The sequence below is a fragment of the Moschus berezovskii genome, chromosome X (genome assembly GCF_049115385.1).
Source record: "Moschus berezovskii isolate FMDL1 chromosome X, NW_MosBer_1.0, whole genome shotgun sequence".
NCBI lineage: Eukaryota > Metazoa > Chordata > Mammalia > Artiodactyla > Moschidae > Moschus > Moschus berezovskii.
Window position 1 is genome coordinate 8,736,224 of NC_142488.1, and position 20,604 is coordinate 8,756,827.

The following is a 20,604-nucleotide window of genomic DNA, read 5'->3' on the forward strand; positions in this document are numbered from 1 at the left end:
TGCCCCCCCCCCGCCCCGTCCATCCTGATCTCGTCCCAACCCGTGCTGCGCCCCTTCCTTTGTCCTGCATCCAATCCCCTTACCGATGCTCTTCACTGTCCTGATCTCCTATGGTCCCGCCCCCCTTCCTGGGTCCCGCACCCCCTCCCCATCCTGATCTCCTCCCTGAACTCGCCTCTCCCTGTCGCTCTCCCCAGCACTCCACCCCCACATTCCCCAGCCGCGACCCTCCTACCTCACCCCGACTCCCACCCCTAGGCTGCAGGACCACTCCACTTTCGCCCCTCCCCATCCTGATGCCCTCCACTGTCCTGAGAAGCCTCCATGGCCCCGCAGGTCTGCGCACTGCAGTCGCCCTGCTGACCCCCTAACCACCACCCAGAACCCCACTGGGATGCCCTGGGTGGGCACCTTCCATTCCTCCCGGGGATTGGCAAGACACGTGGCTCCTGGGAGTTGCCAGGGCAGGGCAGTATGGCTAGAACAACCCACTTCATTTAAGTTTGTAAATGAGTACACTTACACATAGAGCAAATCTGTTCATGTCAGACATGAGTGATTACTGCTTGTGGGTGGACATGGAGATTCTCCCCCTTCTCTGGGATTCCCTAAGGACAGTGAGGCAGTATAGCCTCAGTTCCAGGACACTGCCCTGCTGCACAGCCATCCAGGCCCTGCTCACCCAGGTGAGTCAGGTCACTGAGCACGCAGACCCAGGAGACCATGTGGGGACCCTGCAACAGCACCCACTCCTCTCCCCAGCTGCACAGTCCTGGACGACCGCTGCCCTGGGCTCCTGCCACCAGGCCAGATCAAGACACTCGCCTGCAAGCTGTCCTTCAACACCAAGGGCTACTGGCAGAAGAGGGGCCAGGAGAGCTTCTACCCATACGTGTGTGTGAGGGCCAGACGGCTGGAGCACTGAGATGCACTGTGACCCACGTCCGGTCTTGCCCCCAACCATTCCCAATGGGCACCTGCTTTGAGCCCCCAGCCTTGACCACAGCACGACCGCGCCACCCCACCCCAAGGTCAGGCTGACTCAGCCCCTGTGGACAGAGATTCACCCGAGCCCCTCCAGCTCCCTGTCCCATCTGCCCAACCTGTTCAGGGTGTCCTAACCCTTGGGAACCTTCAGGCCCAGGGGCCCCTCAGACAGAGCACTTCCTCTGGGGAGGCCCTGGGGCTCCTGTCCCCCCAAATCCAGCCCTGGAATGCCGGGCCCAGGGCAGCACTGGGCCAGGCTGTGTGCACTCCCAGCGCCCCGTCTGCCTGCGGGTCGTTTTCACCATCACAGACGAGACCCACAAGTACCATGGGCTACCACTGCTGAGCCTGTGGGCTTACACCACATACCGAGGGAGCTAGTGGTTGACTGGCAGCCAGCCTGTGAGCCTGGACATGGTGCCATGGCAGGCCGAGCCACCCCCAAGTGGCAGGGTGGGCGTGTTCCTCATGAGCATCAGGGTCACACTTTCCCTGGGACATCCTGGCCCCATGTTACAGGGGCAGGTGTCACTCAGGCTTCAGTGAAGTTGCTCCTGTCCCCTGCAAGGTGGTTGCAGTCACAAGGCAAGGTCGACAGGAGCTGCCCCAGGTGGATGGGGGCAAGGCGTGAGCACAGGGGTGGGCTCGGGGAAACACTGGGGGTCCTGGGGACACTTCTCCACACAGCCACACAAGGACACGCAGCTCATGTGAAAAAATAAAGTCTTCCACTGTTTCCCCATCTTTGTGCCATGAAGTGATGGGACTAGATACCATGATCTTAGTTTTCTGAATGTTGTGCTTTAAGCCAACTTTTTCACTCTCCTCTTTCACTTTCATCAAGAGGCTTTTGAGTTCCTCTTCACTTTCGGCCATAAGGGTGATGTCATCTGCATATCTGAGGTTATTGATATTTCTCTAAGCAACTTTGATTCCAGCTTGTGCTTCATCCAGCCCAGTGTTTCTCATGATGTCCTCTGCATGTAAGTTAAATAAGCTGGGTGACAATATACAGCCTTGACGTACTCCTTTCCCTATTTGTAACCAGTCTGTTGTTCCATGTCCAGTTCTAACTGTTGCTTCCTGACCTGAATGCAGAGATCTCAAGAGGTAGGTCAGATGGTCTGGTGTTCGCATTTCTTTGAGAATTTTCTACAGTTTATTGTGATCCACACTGTCTAAGGCTTTGGCATAGTCAATAAAGCAGAAACAGATGCTTTTCTGAAACTTGTATTTTTGATGATCCAGGGAATGTTGGCAATTTGATCTCTGGTTCCTCTGCCTTTTCTAAAATCAGTTTGAACATCTGGAAGTTGACAGTTCACATATTTTTGAAGTCTGGCCTGGACAATTTTGAGCATTACTTTGCTAGCCTGTGGGATGAGTGCAATTGTGTGGTAGTTTGAGCATTCATTGACATTGCCTTCTTTGGGATTGGAATGAAAACTGACCTTTTCCAGTCCTGTGGCTACTGCTGAGTTTTCCAAATTTGCTGGCATATTGAGTGCAGCACTTTCACAGCATCGTCTTTCATGATTTGAAATAGCACAACTGGAATTCCATCACCTCCACTAGCTTTGTTCGTAGTGATGCTTTCTAAGGCCCACTTGACTTCGCATTCCAGGATGTCAGGCTGTAGGTGAGTGATCTTGCCATCATGATTATCTGGGTCGTGAAGATCTTTTTTGTACAGTTTTTCTGTGTATTCTTGCCAGCTCTTCTTAATATCTTCTGCTTCTGTTAGGTCTATACCATTTCTGTCCTCTATTGAGCCCATCTTTGCATGAAATCTTCCCTTGGTATCTCTAATTTTCTTGAAGAGAAAGGCTAGAGCCTTTCCCCTTCTATTGTTGTCCTCTGTTTCTTTGCACTGATCACTGAGGAAGGCTTTCTTACCTCTCCTTGCTATTGTTTGGTACTCTGCATTCAAATGGGTATATCTTTCCTTTTCTCTTTTGCTTTTCACTTCTCTTCTTTTCACAGTTATCTGTAATGCCGCCTCAGACAGCCCCTTTGCCTTCATGCATTTCTTCTTCTTGGGGATGGGCTTGGTCACTGCCTCCTGTACAGTGTCATGAACCTCCATCCATAGTTCATCGGGCTCTCTGTCTATCAGATCTAGTCTCTTAAATCTATTTCTCACTTCCACTCTATAATTGTAAGGGATTTGATTTCGGTCATAGTGGTTTTCCCCCACTTTCTTCAATTTAAGTCTGAATTTGGCAATAAGGAGTTCATGATCTGAGCCACAGTCAGCCCCTGGTCTTGTTTTTGCTGACTGTATAGAGCTTCTCCATCTTTGGCTGCAAGAATACAATCAATCTGATTTCGGTGTTGATAATCTGGTGATGTCCATGTGTAGAGTCTTCTCTTGTGTTGTCGGAAGAGGGTGTTTGCTATGACCAGTGCGTTCTCTTGGCAAAACCCACTTAGCCTTTGCCCAGCTTCATTCTGTCCTCCAAGGACAAATTTGCCTGTTACTCCAGATGTTTCTTGACTTCCTACTTTTGCATTTCAGTCCCATATAATGAAAAGGACATCCGTTTTGGGTGTCAGTTCTAAAAGGTCTTGTAGGTCTTAGAACAATTCAACTTCAGATTCTTCAGCATTTCTGGTCAGGGCATAGACTTGGATCACCGTGATATTGAATGCTTTGCCTTGGAAACGAACAGAGATCATTCTGTCATTTTTGAGATTGCATCCAAGTACTGCATTTCGGACTCTTTTGTTGACCATGATGGCTACTCCTTTTCTTCTAAGGGAATCTTGCCCACAGTAGTAAATATAATGGTCATCTGTGTTAAATCCACCCATTCCAGTCCATTTTAGTTTGCTGATTGCTAAAATGTTGACATTCACTCTTGCCATCTCCTGTTTGACCACTTCCAATTTGCCTTGATTCATGGACCTAACGTTCCAGGTTCCTATGCAGTATTGCTCTTTACAGTATTCGACCTTGCTTCCATCACCAGTCACATCAACAGCTGGGTGTTGTTTTTGCTTTGGCTCCATCTCTTCATTCTTTCTGTTGTTATTTCTCCACTCATCTCCAGTAGCATATTGGGCACCTACCAACCTGGGGAGTTCATCAATCAGTGTCCTATCTTTCTGCCTTTTCATACTGCTCATGGGGTTCTCAAGACAAGAATACTGAAGTGGTTTGTCATTCCCTTCTCTAGTGGGCCACGTTTTGGGAGAACTCTCCAACCATGACCTGTCCGTCTTGGGAGGCTCTACACAGCACGGCTGATAGTTTCGTTGAGTTAGGCAAGGCTGTGTCCCATGTGATTAGACCACTCCTTACGTTGAACATGGGGTATCTCCTCACAACCACCGCTCCTGACGTTTGACGTAGGGTATCTCCTCTCAGGCAGTCGCTACTCCAGCGCTGCACAGCCACTGCTCACTGCTGATGCTCTGTGGTGGAAATACAACTGAAAGTTCTGGGAGAAATGTGCCAATTATAGAACACATTTAATCCAAATGTGCTCTATTCAAAACACCAATGACAGCAATACTTCACATTTGTTTCACACTTCAGTTTATATCAGGTTATTGTTTGTAGTCTTTTCAGTGCTGCTTTCTAATAACCAATTTCACTGGGTTTTCAATAAATCCCCTGGGCTCCTTCTTCAGCAGCTCTGGTCTGGACTTTGGCCCTGGGACTGACATAGATCCCTCAACTCCTTGGAGCCAGATTAAACCCAGTCTCTCGATCCCACTTTCCAGAGCTGTAATGAGTCAACCTAGATAGCATAATAAAAAGCACAGACATTACTTCACCAACCAAGGTCCGTCTAGTCAAGGCTATGGTTTTTCCCGTGGTCATGTATGGATGTGAGAGTTTGACTGTGAAGAAAGCTGATCGCTGAAGAATTGATGCTTTTGAACTGTGATGCTGGAGAAGACTGTTGAGAGTCCCTTGGACTGCAAGGGGATCCAACCAGTCCATTCTAGAGGAGATTGATCCTGGGTGTTCATTGGAAGGACTGATGGTAAAGCTGAAACTCCAATATTTTGGCCACCTCATGCGACGAGTTGACTCACTGGAAAAGACTCTGATGCTGGGAGGGATTGGGGGTGGGAGGAGATGGGGACGACAGAGAATGAGATGGCTGGATGGCATCACCGACTCGATGGACATGAGTTTGAGTGAACTCCGGGAGTTGGTGATGGACAGAGAGGCCTGGCGTGCTGTGATTCATGGGGTTGCAAAGAGTCAGACAGAACTGAGCGACTGAACTGACTGACTGACTTTGTGTATCTGTATGCTTTTGAACTGTGGTGCTGCAGAAGATTCTTGAGAGTCCCGTGGACTGCAAGGAGATCCAACCAGTCCATTCTAAAGGAGATCAATCCTGGATGTTCATTGGAAGGACTGATGCTAAAGGTGAAACTGCAATACTTTGGCCACCTCATGCGACGAGTTGACTCACTGGAAAAGACTCTGATGCTGGGAAAGGTTGGGGGCGGGAGGAGAAGGGGGTGACAGAGAATGAGATGGCCGGATGGCATCACCGACTCTGTGGACATGAGTTTGAGTGAACTCCGGGAGTTGGTGATGGACAGGGAGGCCTGGCGTGCTGTGATTCATGGGGTCTCGGAGAGTCGGATTTGATCAGTGCCCAGCATTCTCTAAGGGCTTCCTTGGGGGCTCAGACAGTAAAAAATCTGCCTGCAATGCAAGGGACCTGGCTTTGATCCTTTGGTGGGGAAGATCCCCTGGGGAAGGAAATGTCTGATGGCTAACGACTCCAGGACTTTCAAACACTAGAGAATTCCTGGCCCCGTAGAACATTAATAGCCGTGTACCCTCCCAAAGGCCTCCATCTCAGCACTAAGACTAAGCCACACCCAAAAGCCAGCAGGCTGTAGTGCCAAACACCCCTCACCTATCCTTCAGCCAAATAGGGCACAGCCTTGAACATCAGCGGACACGGTGCTCAAAGCCATACTGAACCCATAGATGCCCCAAACCACACTACTGGACCCAGCCACTGCCCTTCAGAAAGACAAGATCTAGTTTCACCTACCAGAACACAAACACAAATCCCCCCAACCAGGAAACATTCACAAGGCATTGGTCCAACCACACTCAGGGGAGGTAGACTTCATAGTTAAGAGGAACTACAGCCTTTCAACCAAGAAAGGGGTCACAAACACAGCAAATTAAACAAAACAAAATGACAGAAAAACATCCAGCAGATGAAGGAACATGGTTAAAACCCACAGGACGGAACAACAAAAATAAACAAATGACACCTAGGTAACTTAAAAGCTTTTGCACAACAAAGGAAACTATAAGCAAGGTGAAAAGACAGCCCTCGGTATGGGAGAAAAAACAGCAAATGAAACAACTGACAAAGGACTGATCTCCAAAATATACAAGCAGCTCATGAAGCTCAATATCAGAGAAATAATCAACCCAATCAACAAGTGGACAGAAGACCTAAATAGACACTTCTCAAAAGAAGACATACAGACGGCTAAAAACACATGAAAAGATGGTCAACACTGCTATTATTAGAGAAGTACAAATAAAAACTTCATTGATATACCATCCAACAAGGGTCAGAATGGCCATCATCAAAAAGTCCACACACAGTAAATGCTAGAGAGGGTGTGAAGAAAGGGGAATCCTCTTGCACCACTGGTGGGAACAGAGGCCGATACAGCCACTATGGAGAACAGTATGGAGATTCCATTACTGTAAAACACTAGTAATAAAACTACCACATGACACAGCAGTCCTACTACTGTGCATACACCCAGAGGAAACCATAACTGAAAAAGACATGTACCTCATTGCTCACTGCTGTACTCTTTACAATAGTTAGGACATGGAAGCAACCTAGAGCTCCATCAACAGATGAATGGATAAAGAAGATGTGGTACACATATACAGTGGAATACTACTCAGCCATAAAAAGGAAGACATTTGAGTCACTGCTAATGAGGTAGATGAACCTAGAGCCTATTACACAAAGTGAAGTAAATCATAAAGAGAAAGATAAATATTGTGTATTAATATTAATGCATATACAGGGAATCTAGGAAGATGGCATTGATGAATCTACTTGCAGGGCAGCAGTGGAGATGCAGACATAGACAACAGACTTGTGGACACAGTGCCAGAAGGAGAGAGTAAAATGAATTGAGAGATTAGCATGGAAACCTATACATTAACATATGTAAAGCAGATAGCCAGTGGGAATTTGCTGCATGACACAGGGACCCCAATCTGTGACACTGAGAGGGCTGGGATGGGGAGGTTTTTAAGAGGGAGGGGACATGTGTATACCTATGGCTGATTCATGGTGATGTACAGCAGAAACCATCAAAATATCGTATAGTAATTATCCTGCAAGTAAAAATGAAATAAAACTCTAAAGAAAGAAAAAAGGACAAGTATAGAGTACCTTACATTTACTGATTTCTAGATCTGTTCCAAGCTACACCGCATCAACCACTCTGAGAATAAGAAATCTCAAGAGAACATCTCATCATGGCTTTGCAAATACACATTAGAGTAAAAAACGAACCAATACACTCATTGAAATGGCTTAAACAGTGGCAGTAAATGCAGTGCCAGCACTGAATTCCACAGACTTTCCCAAGGGGCACGCCAGTCAACCCACTAAGCCTCCCTGAGCGAGGAGCAAAGGATGGGGATGTGAGTTACGGAGCTTCTTGGGGCTAATGTAAATCACTGCAAAAATAGTTTTGATGCTCTCAGTTAAAGAAAATGAGAGTCAGAGAGACCTGCTGCTAATTAATAGTCACTTCACATGCACAGAAAGCTGGTCTTTCATTTACAGAGAGCAAGGGGTCCAGCAAAGAAATCAAACCCACCTCCAGGTATATGCCTCCTCCCTGCCTGATCGTCAACCAGCTCTCCCACCCACCGGCCAACACAGCTTAACTCTGTAGCTTAGGAACACATAGATTGGTCCCATCCCAGCTCCATCCATGCCAGGTCGGTACACAGACCACCCCACCTCCGTCCATGCCAGGTCAGCACACAACCACCCCACCTCCATCCATGCCAGGTCAGCACACAGACCACCCCAGCTCCATCCATGCCAGATCAGCACACAGACCACCCGACTTCCATGCATATGTCAGGGCACAGACCACCCCAGCTCCATCCATGCCAAGGCAACACACAGACCACCCCAGCTCCATCCATCCCAGATCAGCACACAGACCACCCGACTTCCATGCATATGTCAGGGCACAGACCACACCAGCTCCATCCATGCCAAGGCAACACACAGACCACCCCAGCTCCATCCATGCCAGTCAGTGCACAGACCACAGCAGCTCCATCCATGCCAGGTCAGCACTAAACAACCCCAGCTCCATCCACACCAGGGCAACACACAGACCACCCCAGCTCCATCCATGCCAGGTCAGCACACAGACAACACGACCTCCATCCATGCCAGGTCACCACACAGAATTTTTTGCATTTCTTTTCCCTGGGGATGTTCTTGATCCCTGCTTCCTGTTCAATGTCATGAACCTCTGTCCATAGTTCTTCAGGCAGTCTGTTATAAGATCTAACCCCTTCAATCTATTTGTCACTTCCACTGGATAATCATAAGGGATTTGATGTAGGTCATACCTAATGGTCTATTGGTTTTACATACTTTCTTCAACTGAAGTCTGAATTTTGCAATACAGACTTCATGATCTGAGCCACAGTCAGCTCCCAGTCTTGTTTTGCTGACTGTATAGGGCTTCTCCATCTTTGCCTACAAAGAATATAATTAATCTTATCTTGATATTGACCATCCGGTGATGTCCATGTGTAGAGTCTTCTCTTGTGTTGTTGGAAGAGGGTGTTTGCTATGACAAGTGCATTTTCTTGGCAAAACTCTGTTAGCCTTTGCCCTGCTTCACTGTGTACTCCAAGGACAAATTTGCCTGTTACTCCAGGTATTTCTTGACTTCCTGTTTTGCATTCCAGTCCCCTATAAAGAAAAAGACATCTTTTTTAGGTGTTAGGTCTAGAAGGTCTTGTTGGTCTTCACAGAGCCTTTCAACTTCAGCTTCTTCAGCATTAAAGATAGATCAGTTTCCTGTGATTGTGGTTTTCATTCTGTCTGCCCTCTGACTGACAAGGATACAAGGCTTATGGAAGCTTTCTGAATGGAGAGACTGACTGTGGGGAAAACTGGGTCTTGTTCTGATGGGCAGGGCCATGCTCAGTAAATCTTTAATCCAAAGTGGTTAAATGGTGGAGTATAAGGACGTGTGATCATCTTCTGTGAGAACTCCAAAATACAACTCACTGCTGAACAACAGGAGAATGTTGGATCCCACCAAAAAAATATACCCCACATCCAAGGGCAAAGGAGAAGGTCCAACAAGATGGTAGGAGGGGCGAAATCATGTTTAGAAGCAAACCCCACACCCGCCAGAGACACTGAGCTTGGAGGGCTCAAACAAAACCCTGTGCTCACCAGGAGGCCCCACAGAGACTGACCAGACCTGCCTTTGAGTGTCTGAGCATCTCCTGCAGAGGCACGGGTCAACGGTGCCTGCCACAGTGGGAGGGGCTCTGGGTGCAGCAGTCCTGAGTGTGCCATAAGCCCTCTTGGAGGAGTTTGCCACTAACCCCACCATAGAGACACTGAGCAGATGACCCACAAACTGCAGAGCACTTATACCAAAGGAAATACCACACTATTAAGTTCTTGGACCCACAACAGATTTCCCAACCTGGGAATCTAGCAAAGGGACTGAAAACACCCAGGGAATTAAGACTTTGGAAGCCAGTGGGATTTGATTACAGAATTTCCACAGGACTGGGGAAACAGACTCTTGGAGGGCACAAACAAAACTTTGTGTGCACCAGGACCCTGGAGAAAGGAGCAGTGACCCCAAAAGAGACTGACCCAGACTTGCCCGTGAGTGCCCAGGGGACTCCAGCAGAGGCACGGGTCAGTGGTTGTCTGCTGCAAGGTCGGGTGTACTGGGTGCAGCAGTGCATGCACGGGACCTTTTGAAGGAGGTCGCCATTGTCTTCAATACCTCCACAATAGTTTGGTCACAGGTGAAACAACAGGGAGGGCCACAGCCCTGCCCATCAAAAGAAAGCCGTGTTGACAGGCATTTAATATTCATAAGGTCCAAGGGTTTCTAAGTAAACAACAACTGATCTCCTGGAGTCTCCTAGGGGTGGTCACCAAAAAAGACTTCATAACTGGGTAGATCATCACAAAGCCAATTTTAACAGGTACCTTTAACTCATACTTTAAAAAATCACATGAAAAGATGTAAAAATTGCCAAATATTAGGGAAGGGTGTTCGGTATCACCTCACATCAATAAGAATGGTGACTGTTAAGCACTCTACAAAAGTTAAATCCACCAGATGCCATGAAGAAAAGGGAACCCTCCACCTCTATTGCTAAAATGAAAATAGGAGAAAGCCACTATGGATGAGAGCGTGGACATGCATCAGTAATGAAAATGAGAATGAAATTAGAATATCCCTCAAACCATACACAAATATAAACTTCAAATAAGATAAAGATCTAAATGTCGGACAAATACTACACAATTTCAAGGACAATATAGGGGAAACATGGGGTAACATCAATTCTACCAAGTGTGCCCAGAATAATGAAAAATGAATCAAAACTAAGAAAACAGGACTGAATTAACCTTAAAGGCATTTACACAGCAAAGGAACCCTAAATGAAAGAGAAAGACAGTCTTCAGAATGGGAAAAAATATTTGTAAACAAAGACATCCACAATGAATAAAAAAGATGGGATATATAGACAATGAACATCACTCAGCCATAACAAGCAGGAAAGAATGCCATGGGCAGCCTCAGGGAATAAAGTAGAGATGATCATAGTAAGTGAGGTGAAGGAGACAGGGAGGGATATTAGCATAAGATATCACTTGTAGCTGGGATCTAAAAATGCATATAGATGAACTTCTTTACCAAAGAGAAACAGTCTCACAGACTCAGAAAAGAATCAGTGGTCCCAAGAAAGAAAAAAAAAAAACTGTGGAACATGGAGTAATGAATTGATTCAATCTAACATAGGGAGGTTAACATTATTTACAAAAAAAAAAAAATATCCACCAGGAACCACTGTGTAACACAGGAATCCTATTTAACGCTCTGTAGCATCCTATATCCGGAGAAGGCAAGGGTAAGCCACTCCAGTACTCTTGCCTGGAAAATCCCATGGATGGAGGAGCCTGGTAGGCTGCAGTCCGTGGGGTCGTTAAGGGTCGGACACAACTGAGTGACTTCACTTTCACTTTTCACTTTCACACATTGGAGAAGGAAATGTTCTTGCCTGGAGAATCCCAGGGATGGGGGAGCCTGGTGGGCTTCCATCTATGGGGTCACACAGAGTTGGATATGACTGAAGTTACTTAGCAGCAGCAGCATCCTATATCAAAAAAGAACCTGGAAGAGAAGATATACACATCTATGTACAAGTGAATCAAGTTGCTGTTGATCCAAAAAAAACAAAATACACCACAACCTTGTCATTCAACTACATCAGTTCAGTTCAGTCGCTCAGTCGTGTCAGACTCTCCGCGACCCCATGAATCACAGCACGCCAGGCCTCCCTGTCCATCACCAACTCCCGGAGTACACTCAAACTCATGTCCACAGAGTCGGTGATGCCATCCAGCCATCTCATTCTCCGTCGTCCCCTTCTCCTCCCGCCCCCAACCTTTCCCAGCATCAGAGTCTTTTCCAGTGAGTCAACTCGTCTCATGAGGTGGCCAAAGTATTGGAGTTTCAGCTTTAGCATCAGTCCCTCCAATGAACATCCAGGATTGATCTCCTTTAGAATGGACTGGTTGGATCTCCTTGCAGTATAAGGGACTCTCAAGAGTCTTCTCCAACACCACAGTTCAAAAGCATCGATTCTTCGGCGATCAGCTTTCTTCACAGTCCAACTCTCACATCCATACATGACCACGGGAAAAACCATTGCCTTGACTAGACGGACCTTGGTCGGCAAAGTAATGTCTCTGCTTTTTAATATACTATCAAGGTTGGTCATAACTTTCCTTCCAAGGAGCAAGCGTCTTTTAATTTCATGGCTGCAATCAGCATCTGCAGTGATTTTGGAGCCAAAAAAAACAAAGTCTGACACTGTTTCCATTGTTTTTCCATCTATTTCCCATGAAGTGATGGGACCAGATGCCATGATCTTTGTTTTCTGAATGTTGAACTTCAAGCCAACCTTTTCACTCTCCTCTTTCACTTTCATCAAGAGGCTTTTGAGTTCCTCTTCACTTTCTTCCATAAGGGTAGTGTCATCTGCATATCTGAGGTTATTGATATTTCTCCCAGCAGTCTTGATTCCAGCTTGTGCTTCTTCCAGCCCAGCGTTCCTCATGATGTACTCTGCATATAAGTTAAATAAGCAAGGTGACAATATACAACCTTGACGTACACCTTTTCCTATTTGGAACCAGTCTGTTGTTCCATGACCGGTTCTAACTGTTGCTTCCTGACCTGCATACAGGTTTCTCAAGAGGCAGGTCAGGTGGTCTGGGATTCCCATCTCTTTCAGAATTTTCCAGTTTATTGTGATCCACACAGTCAAAGGCTTTGGCATAGTCAATAAAGCAGAAATAGATGTTTCTCTGGAACTCTTGCTTTTTCCATGATCCAGCGGATGTTGGCAATTTGATCTCTGGTTCCTCTGCCTTTTCTAAAACCAGCTTGAACATCTGAAAGTTCATGGTTCATGTATTGCTGAGGCCTGGCTTGGAGAATTTTGAGCATTACTTTACTAGCCTGTGAGATGAGTGCAATTGTGTGGTAGCTTGAGCATTCTTTGGCATTGCCTGTCTTTGGGACTGGAATGAAGACTGACCTTTTCCAGTCCTGTGGCCACTGCTGAGTTTTCCAAATTTGCTGGCATACTGAGTGCAGCACTTTCACAGCATCATCTTTCAGGATTTGAAATAGCTCAACTGCAGTTCCATCACCTCCACTAGCTTTGTTTATTTCAAAGTCTTTATTTCAAAGTCTATTTTATCTGATATGAGTAATGCTACTCCTGCTTTCTTTAGGTCTCCATTTGCATGAAATATCTTTTTTCAGCCATTCACTTTCAGTCTGTATGTGTCCCTTGGTTTAAGGTGGGTCTCTTGTAGACAACATATATAGGGGTCTTGTTTTTTTATTTATTCAGTCAGTCTTTGTCTTCTGGTTGAGGCATTCAACCCATTTACATTTAAGGTAATTATTGATAAGTATGATCCCGTTACCGTTTACTTTGTTGTTTTGAGTACAAGTTTATAAACCTTTTCTTTGTTTCCTGTCTAGAGAAGATCCTTTAGCATGTATTCAAGAGCTGGTTTGGTAGTGCCAAATTCGCTCAGCTTTTGCTTCTCTGTAAAGCTTTTGATTTCTCCTTAATATTTGAATGAGATCCTTGCTGGGTATAATAGTCTGCGTTGTAGGCTTTTCTCTTTCATCACTTTAAGTATGTCCTGCCATTCCCTTCTGGTCTGAAGAGTTTCAATTGAAAGATCAGCTGTTATCCTTATGGGAATCCATTATATATTATTTGTTGCTTTCTCTTGCTGCTTTTAGTATTTGTTCTTTGTGTTTGATCTTCGTTAATTTGATTAATATGTGTTTTGGGTTGTTTCACCTTGGGTTTATCCTGTTTGGGACCCTCTGGGTTTCTTGGAATTGGATAGTTATTTCCTTCCCCATTTTAGGGAATTTTTCAACTATTATCTCCTCAAGTATTTTCTCATGGCCTTTCTTTTTGTCTTCTTCTGGGACACCTATGATTCGAATGTTGGGGCATTTAACATTGTCCCAGAGGTCTCTGATGTTGTCCTCATTTCTTTTAATTCGTTTTTCTTTTTTACTGTCTGCTTCATATATTTTCACCATTCTATCTTGCACCTCACTTATCCTATTTTCTGCCTCAGTTACTCTACTGTTGGTTCCCTCCAGAGTGCTTTTGATCTCAGTTATTGCATTATTCATTATTGATTGACACTTTTTTATTTCTTCTAGGTCCTTGTTAAACATTTCTTGCATCTTCTCAATCCTTGCCTCCAGTCCCTTTATCTTTAACTGCATTTTGCTTTCAAGATTTTGGATCATCTTTCCTATCATTATTCTGAATTCTTTTTCAGGTAAACTCCCTACCTCCTCCTCTTTTGTTTGGTTTGGTGGGCATTTACCACGTTCCTTTACCTGCTGAATATTTCTCTGCCTTTTAATTTTGTTTAGATTGCTGTGTTTGGGGTGGCCTTTCTGTATGCTGGACGTTTTTGGTTCCTCTTTATTGTGGAGGTTCTTCCCTGTGGGTGGGGTTGGACTAGTGACTTCTCAATATTTCCCAATTAGGGAAGCTTACATCAGTGTTCTGGTGGGTGGAGCTGGATCTCTTCTCTCTGGAGTGCAATGAAGTGTCTGGTAGTGAGTTTTGAGGTATCTATGGGTTTGGTGTGACTTTGGGCAGCCCGTATTTTAATGCTCAGGGCTATATTCCTGCATTGCTGGAGAATTAGCATGGTGTGTCTTGCTCTAGAACTTGTTGGCTTTTGGGTGGAGCTTTTTTTCAGTGTAGGTATGGAGGCTTTTGGATGAGCTTTTGTTGATTAATATTCCCGGGAGTCAGGAGTTCTCTGGTTTTCTCAAGTTTTGGATTTAAGCCTACTGCTCTTGCCTTTCAGTCTTATTCTTACAGTAGCCTCAAGACTTCTCCATCCATACAGCACTGATGGTAAAACATCTGGCTTAACGGTGAAAAGATTCTCCTCAGTGAGGGACACGCAGAGAGGTTCACAGAATTATATGGAGAAGAGAAGAGGGAGGAAGGAGACAGTGGTGACCAGGAGAAGAGGGTCAGTCAAAAGGGGAGAGAGCAATATAGCCAGTAATCAGTTCCCTAAGTGTTCTCCACAGCCCATAACACACTTCACAGAGTTAAGTAGAGAAGAGAATGGGGAGGGAGGAGATAGAGGTGACATGGGGGAGAAAAGGGAGAGTCAAAAGGGGAGAGAGGAATCAAGCCAGTAATCACACCCCTAAGTAAAAATAGGTAGTGAAGATTAGACTCTTAAAGGTACAAAATTGGCAACAAATACCAAAAAGCAAAGATTAAAAATCTAGAGTAGAGGTTAGATTCTCAAAAATACAATATTAAGGGAAGGAACAAGATGGCAGAGGAATAGGACGGCGAGACCACTCTCTCCTCCACAAATTCATCAAAAGAACATTTGAACGCGGAGTAAAGTCCACAAAACAACTTCTGAATGCTGGCAGAGGACGTCAGGCACCCAGAAAAGCAGCCCATTGTCTTCGAAAGGAGGTAGGAAAAAACATAAAAGATAAAAAGCGAGACAAAAGAAGTAAGGATGGAGCTCCGTCCCGGGAAGGGAGGCTTTAAAAAGAGAGAAGTTTCCAAACACCAGGAAACACTCTCACTGGCGAATCTGTGGCGAGCCTTGGAAGATCAGAGGGCCACATAACCCTCTTTTATTTTAAGATTTTTTTAAAACCCACAGACTACCCGCCAAACGGTAACTCCCAGCGGAGAAGCAACGCAGACGCCTGCATACGCCATTAGCAAGCGGGGGCTGGGCAGGGAGGAGCCGGCTGAACTGCTTAGAGAGAGGACTGGGCTTGAATGCCGCGAGAACAATTTGAGAGAACTGGGGAGATCAAAGCAGACTGTGGGATATATTCCCCACGAAAAGGCGGAAAGCTCTAACCTAAGACTCGGCCAGCCCCGCTCACAGAATAAAGGACTGAGCAGAGCGAGCTGGCTGCAGTCGGCCCATCCCCCATCCCCCTCCGAGACAGGCAGGGAGGGCAGCCAGAGCCGGAGCAGGCAACCGCGGCCCCAGAAAGGCATCTGATACAAACTGCAGACAGGCTTGTTGCTAATCAGGACTTCTTGGGCTCGGGCCGGTCGATATCCACCTGAGAAGGTGCGCCGGTTGTACACCCAGAAAACCGAGTGGCGGGGACTGGGAAGGCAATAAGTCGCAGAGACAGCGCTCGACAAACACCTGGTCCCCTGAACTGCTCGGACCGAGGAAGGCACAAAACTCAGGCCCAACCAAGTCTGCGTCTTTGTGGAGTACCTGAGAACCTGAACTTGAGCCGCTCAGACCTGGGAAGTGCATACAACCCGGCGCCAGCCTCGGACAGTTCCCGGCAGAGCAACCTAGAGCCTGTGCAGTGTAGACTGGGACAGCATACGTGCTGTGAGCGGGGGCAAACCCAGTGTGGCCGAGACGCTGTGAGCACTCCCCACAGACACCAGAGATATTCGTCTGCAGCGTTCCTCCTTGCCCAGAACAGGACTGAACAACTGAGCCTTAAAAAGTGTCCACCCACCCCCTAGTATCAGGGCGGAAATTAGACACTGAAGAGACCAGCAAACAGAAGCTAAAACAGAGGGAACCACCTTGGAAATGACAGGTAGAGACGTCTAGAGGCTACTCCAAGAATAAGACCAAAAACCAGAGGCAAGAGGCTTAAGCCTGAATCCTGAGAACACCAGAGAACTCCTGACTCCAGGGACCATTAATCGATAGGAGCTCATCAAACGCCTCCATACCTACACTAAAACCAAGCACCACCCAAGGGTCAACAAGTTCCAGAGCAAGACATACCACGCAAATTCTCCAGTAACACAGGAAACTAGCCCTGAGCTTCAATATACAGGCTGCCCAAAGTCACTCCAAACCCACTGACATCTCATAACTCATTACTGGACACTTCATTGCACTACAGAGAGAACAAATCCAGCTCCACCCACCAGAACACCGACACAAGCTTCCATAACCAGGGAACCTTGACAAGTCACCTGTTCAACCCCACACACAGCGAGGAAACTACATAATAAAGAGAACTCCACAAACGGCCAGAAGAGGGAAAGGCCACCCCAAGCAAAGCATTATAAGCAAGATGAAGAGGCAGAGAAATACCCAGCAAGTAAAGGAACAAGATAAATGCCCGCCAACACAAACAAAAGAGGAAGATATAGGGAATCTACCTGAAAGAGAATTTCGAATTTTGATGGTGAAAATGATTCAAAATCTTGAAAGCAAAATGAAGTTACAGATAAAGAACCTGGAGAAAAGGATTAAAAAGATGGAAGAAAGGTTTAATAAGGACTTAGAGGAAATAAAAAAGAGTCAATATACAATGAATAATGCAATAGATGAGATCAGAAACACTCTGGAGGGAACAAACAGTAGAATAACAGAGGCAGAAGACAGGATAAGTGAGTTAGAAGATAGAATTGTAGAAATAAATGAAACAGAGAAGAAAAAAGAAAAACAAATTAAAAGAAATGAGAACAATATTAGAGACCTCTGGGACAATGTTAAACGCTCCAACATTCGAATCATAGGAATCCCAGAAGAAGAAGACAAAAAGAAAGACCATGAAAGAATACTTGAGGAGATAATAGTTGAAAACTTCCCTAAAATAGGGAAAGAAATAATCACCCAAGTCCAAGAAATCCAGAGAGTCCCCAACAGGATAAACCCAAGGCGAAATACTCCAAGACACATATTAATCAAATTAACAAAGATCAAACACAAAGAACAAATATTAAAAGCAGCAAGGGAAAAACAGCAAATAACACATAAGGGGATTCCCATAAGGATAACAGGCGATCTTTCAACAGAAACTCTTCAGGCCAGGAGGGAATGGCAAGACATACTTAAAGTGATGAAAGAAAATAACCTACAGCCCAGACTACTGTACCCAGCAAGGATCTCATTCAAATATGAAGGAGAAATCAAAAGATTTACAGACAAGCAAAAGCTGAGAGAATTCAGCATCATCAAACCAGCTCTCCAACAAATGCTAAAGGATCTTTTCTAGACAGGAAACACAGAAAGGGTGTATAAACTCGAACCCAAAGTAATAAAGAAAATGGCTATGGGATCATACTTATCAATAATTACCTTAAACGTAAATGGGTTGAATGCCCCAACCAAAAGACAAAGGCTGGCTGAATGGATACAAAAACAAGACCCCCATATATGTTGTCTGCAAGAGACCCACCTCAAAACGAGGGACACACACAGACTGAAAGTGAAGGGCTGGGAAAAGATATTCCATGCAAATAGAGACCAAAAGAAAGCAGGAGTAGCAATACTCATATCAGATAAAATAGACTTTAAAACAAAGGCTGTGAAAAGAGACAAAGAAGGAAACTACATAATGATCAAAGGATCAATCCAAGATGAAGATATAACAATTATAAATATTTATGCACCCAACATAGGAGCACCGCAATATGTAAGACAATTACTAACAAGTATGAAAGGGGAAATTAACAATAATGCAATAGTAGTGGGAGATTTTAATACCCCACTTACATCTATGGATAGATCAACTAAACAGAAAATTAACAAGGAAACACAAACTTTAAATGATATAATAGACCAGTTAGACCTCATAGATATCTATAGGACATTTCACCCCAAAACAATGAATTTCACCTTTTTCTCAAGCACCCACGGAACCTTTTCCAGGATAGATCACATCCTGGGCCATAAATCTAGCCTTGGTAAATTGAAAAAAGTTGAAATCATTCCATGCATCTTTTCTGACCACAATGCAGTAAGATTAGATCTCAATTACAGGAGAAAAACTATTAAAAATGCCAACATATGGAGGCTGAACAACACGCTGCTGAGTGATGAACAAATCATAGAAGAAATCAAAAGAGAAATCAAAATATGCATAGAAATGAATGAAAATGAAAACACAACAACCCAAAACCTCTGGGACACTGTAAAAGCAGTGCTAAGGGGGAAGTTCATAGCAATACAGGCACACCTCAAGAAACAAGAAAAAAGTCAGCTAAATAACCTAACTCTACATCTAAAGCAACTAGAAAAGGAAGAAATGAAGAACCCCAGGGTCAGTAGAAGGAAACAAATCGTCAAAATTAGGGCAGAGATAAATGCAAAAGAAACAAAAGAGACCATAGCAAAAATCAACAAAGCCAAAAGCTGGTTCTTCGAGAGGGTAAATAAAATTGACAAACCACTAGCCAGACTTATCAAGAAACAAAGGGAGAAGAACCAAATCAATAAAATTAGAAATGAAAATGGAGAGATCACAACTGACAACACAGAAATACAAAGGATTATTAGAGAATACTATCAGCAATTATATGGCAATAAAATGAATAACCTGGAAGAAATGGACAAATTCCTAGAAAAGTACCAGGCTCCTCTGTCCATAGGATTTTCCAGGCAAGAGTACTGGAGTGGGTAGCCATATCCTTCTCCAGGGGATCTTCCCGACCCAGGGATTGAATCCAGGTCTCCCGCGTTGTAAGCAGACGCTTTACCGTCTGAGCCACCAGGGAAGTGCTAGAAAAGTACACCTTTCCAAAACTGAACCAGTAAGAAATAGAAAATCTGAACAGACCCATCATAAGCACGGAACTAGAGGCTGTAATCAGGAATCTTCCAGCAAACAAAAGCCCAGGTTCAGATGGCTTCACAGCCGAATTCTACCAAAAATTTAGAGAAGAGCTGACACCTATTCTACTCAAACTCTTCCAGAAAATTGCTGAGGAAGAGAAACTTCCAAACTCATTCTATGAGGCCACCATCACCCTAATCCCAAAACCTGGTAAAGACCCCACAAAAAAAGAAAACTACAGGCCAATATCACTGATGAACATAGAGGCAAAAATCCTTAACAAAATTCTAGCAATCAGAATCCAACAACACATTAAGAAGATCATACACCATGACCAAGTGGGCTTTATCCCAGTAATGCAAGGATTCTTCAATATACGCAAATCAATCAACGTAATACACCACATTAACAAACTGAAAAATAAAAATCATATGATTATCTCAATAGATGCAGAGAAAGCCTTCGACAAAATTCAACATCCATTTATGATAAAAAACCCTCCAGAAAGTGGGAATAGAAGGGACATACCTCAACATAATAAAAGCTATATATGACAAACCACAGCAAACATTATCCTCAATGGTGAAAAACTGAAAGCATTTCCCCTAAAGTCAGGAACAAGACAAGGGTGCCCACTCTCCCCACTACTATGCAACATAGTTCTGGAAGTTTTGGCCACAGCAATCAGAGCAGAAAAAGACATAAAAGGAATCCAAACTGGAAAAGAAGAAGTAAAACTTTCACTGTTCGCTGATGACATGATCCTCTACACAGAAAACCCTAGAGACTCTGCCAGAAAACTACTAGAGCTAATCAATGAATACAGTAACGTTGCAGGATATAAAATCAACACACAGAAATTCCTTGCATTCCTATACACTAATAATGAAAAAATAGAAAGAGAAATTAAGGAAACTATTCCATTCACTGTTGCAACGAAAAGAATTAAATACTTAGGAATATATCTACCTAAGGAAACAAAAGACTTACTTGTACGTAGAAAAGTATTAAACACTACTGAAAGTAATCAAAGAGGACACTAATAGATAGAGAAATATACCATGCTCATGGATTGGAAGAATAAATATTGTAAAAATGAGTATACTACCCAACGTAATTTATACATTCAATGCAATCCCTATCAAGCTACCAACGATATTTTTCACAGAACTAGAACAAATAATC

At 44.6% G+C, this 20,604-nt stretch overlaps 1 protein-coding gene across 1 annotated transcript in view; it reads right to left on the reverse strand.

The window, feature by feature from the left end:
• Positions 1-1,364: 1,364 nt before the first annotated feature.
• LOC129534947 (histone-lysine N-methyltransferase PRDM9-like) overlaps positions 1,365-20,604 on the reverse strand; it is a 39,566-nt gene continuing 20,326 nt past the window's right edge. The window contains exon 12 of the mRNA XM_088834009.1: positions 1,365-1,489. Coding sequence (XP_088690135.1) covers positions 1,365-1,489 — 125 coding nt within the window. The remainder of the gene's footprint in view (positions 1,490-20,604) is intronic.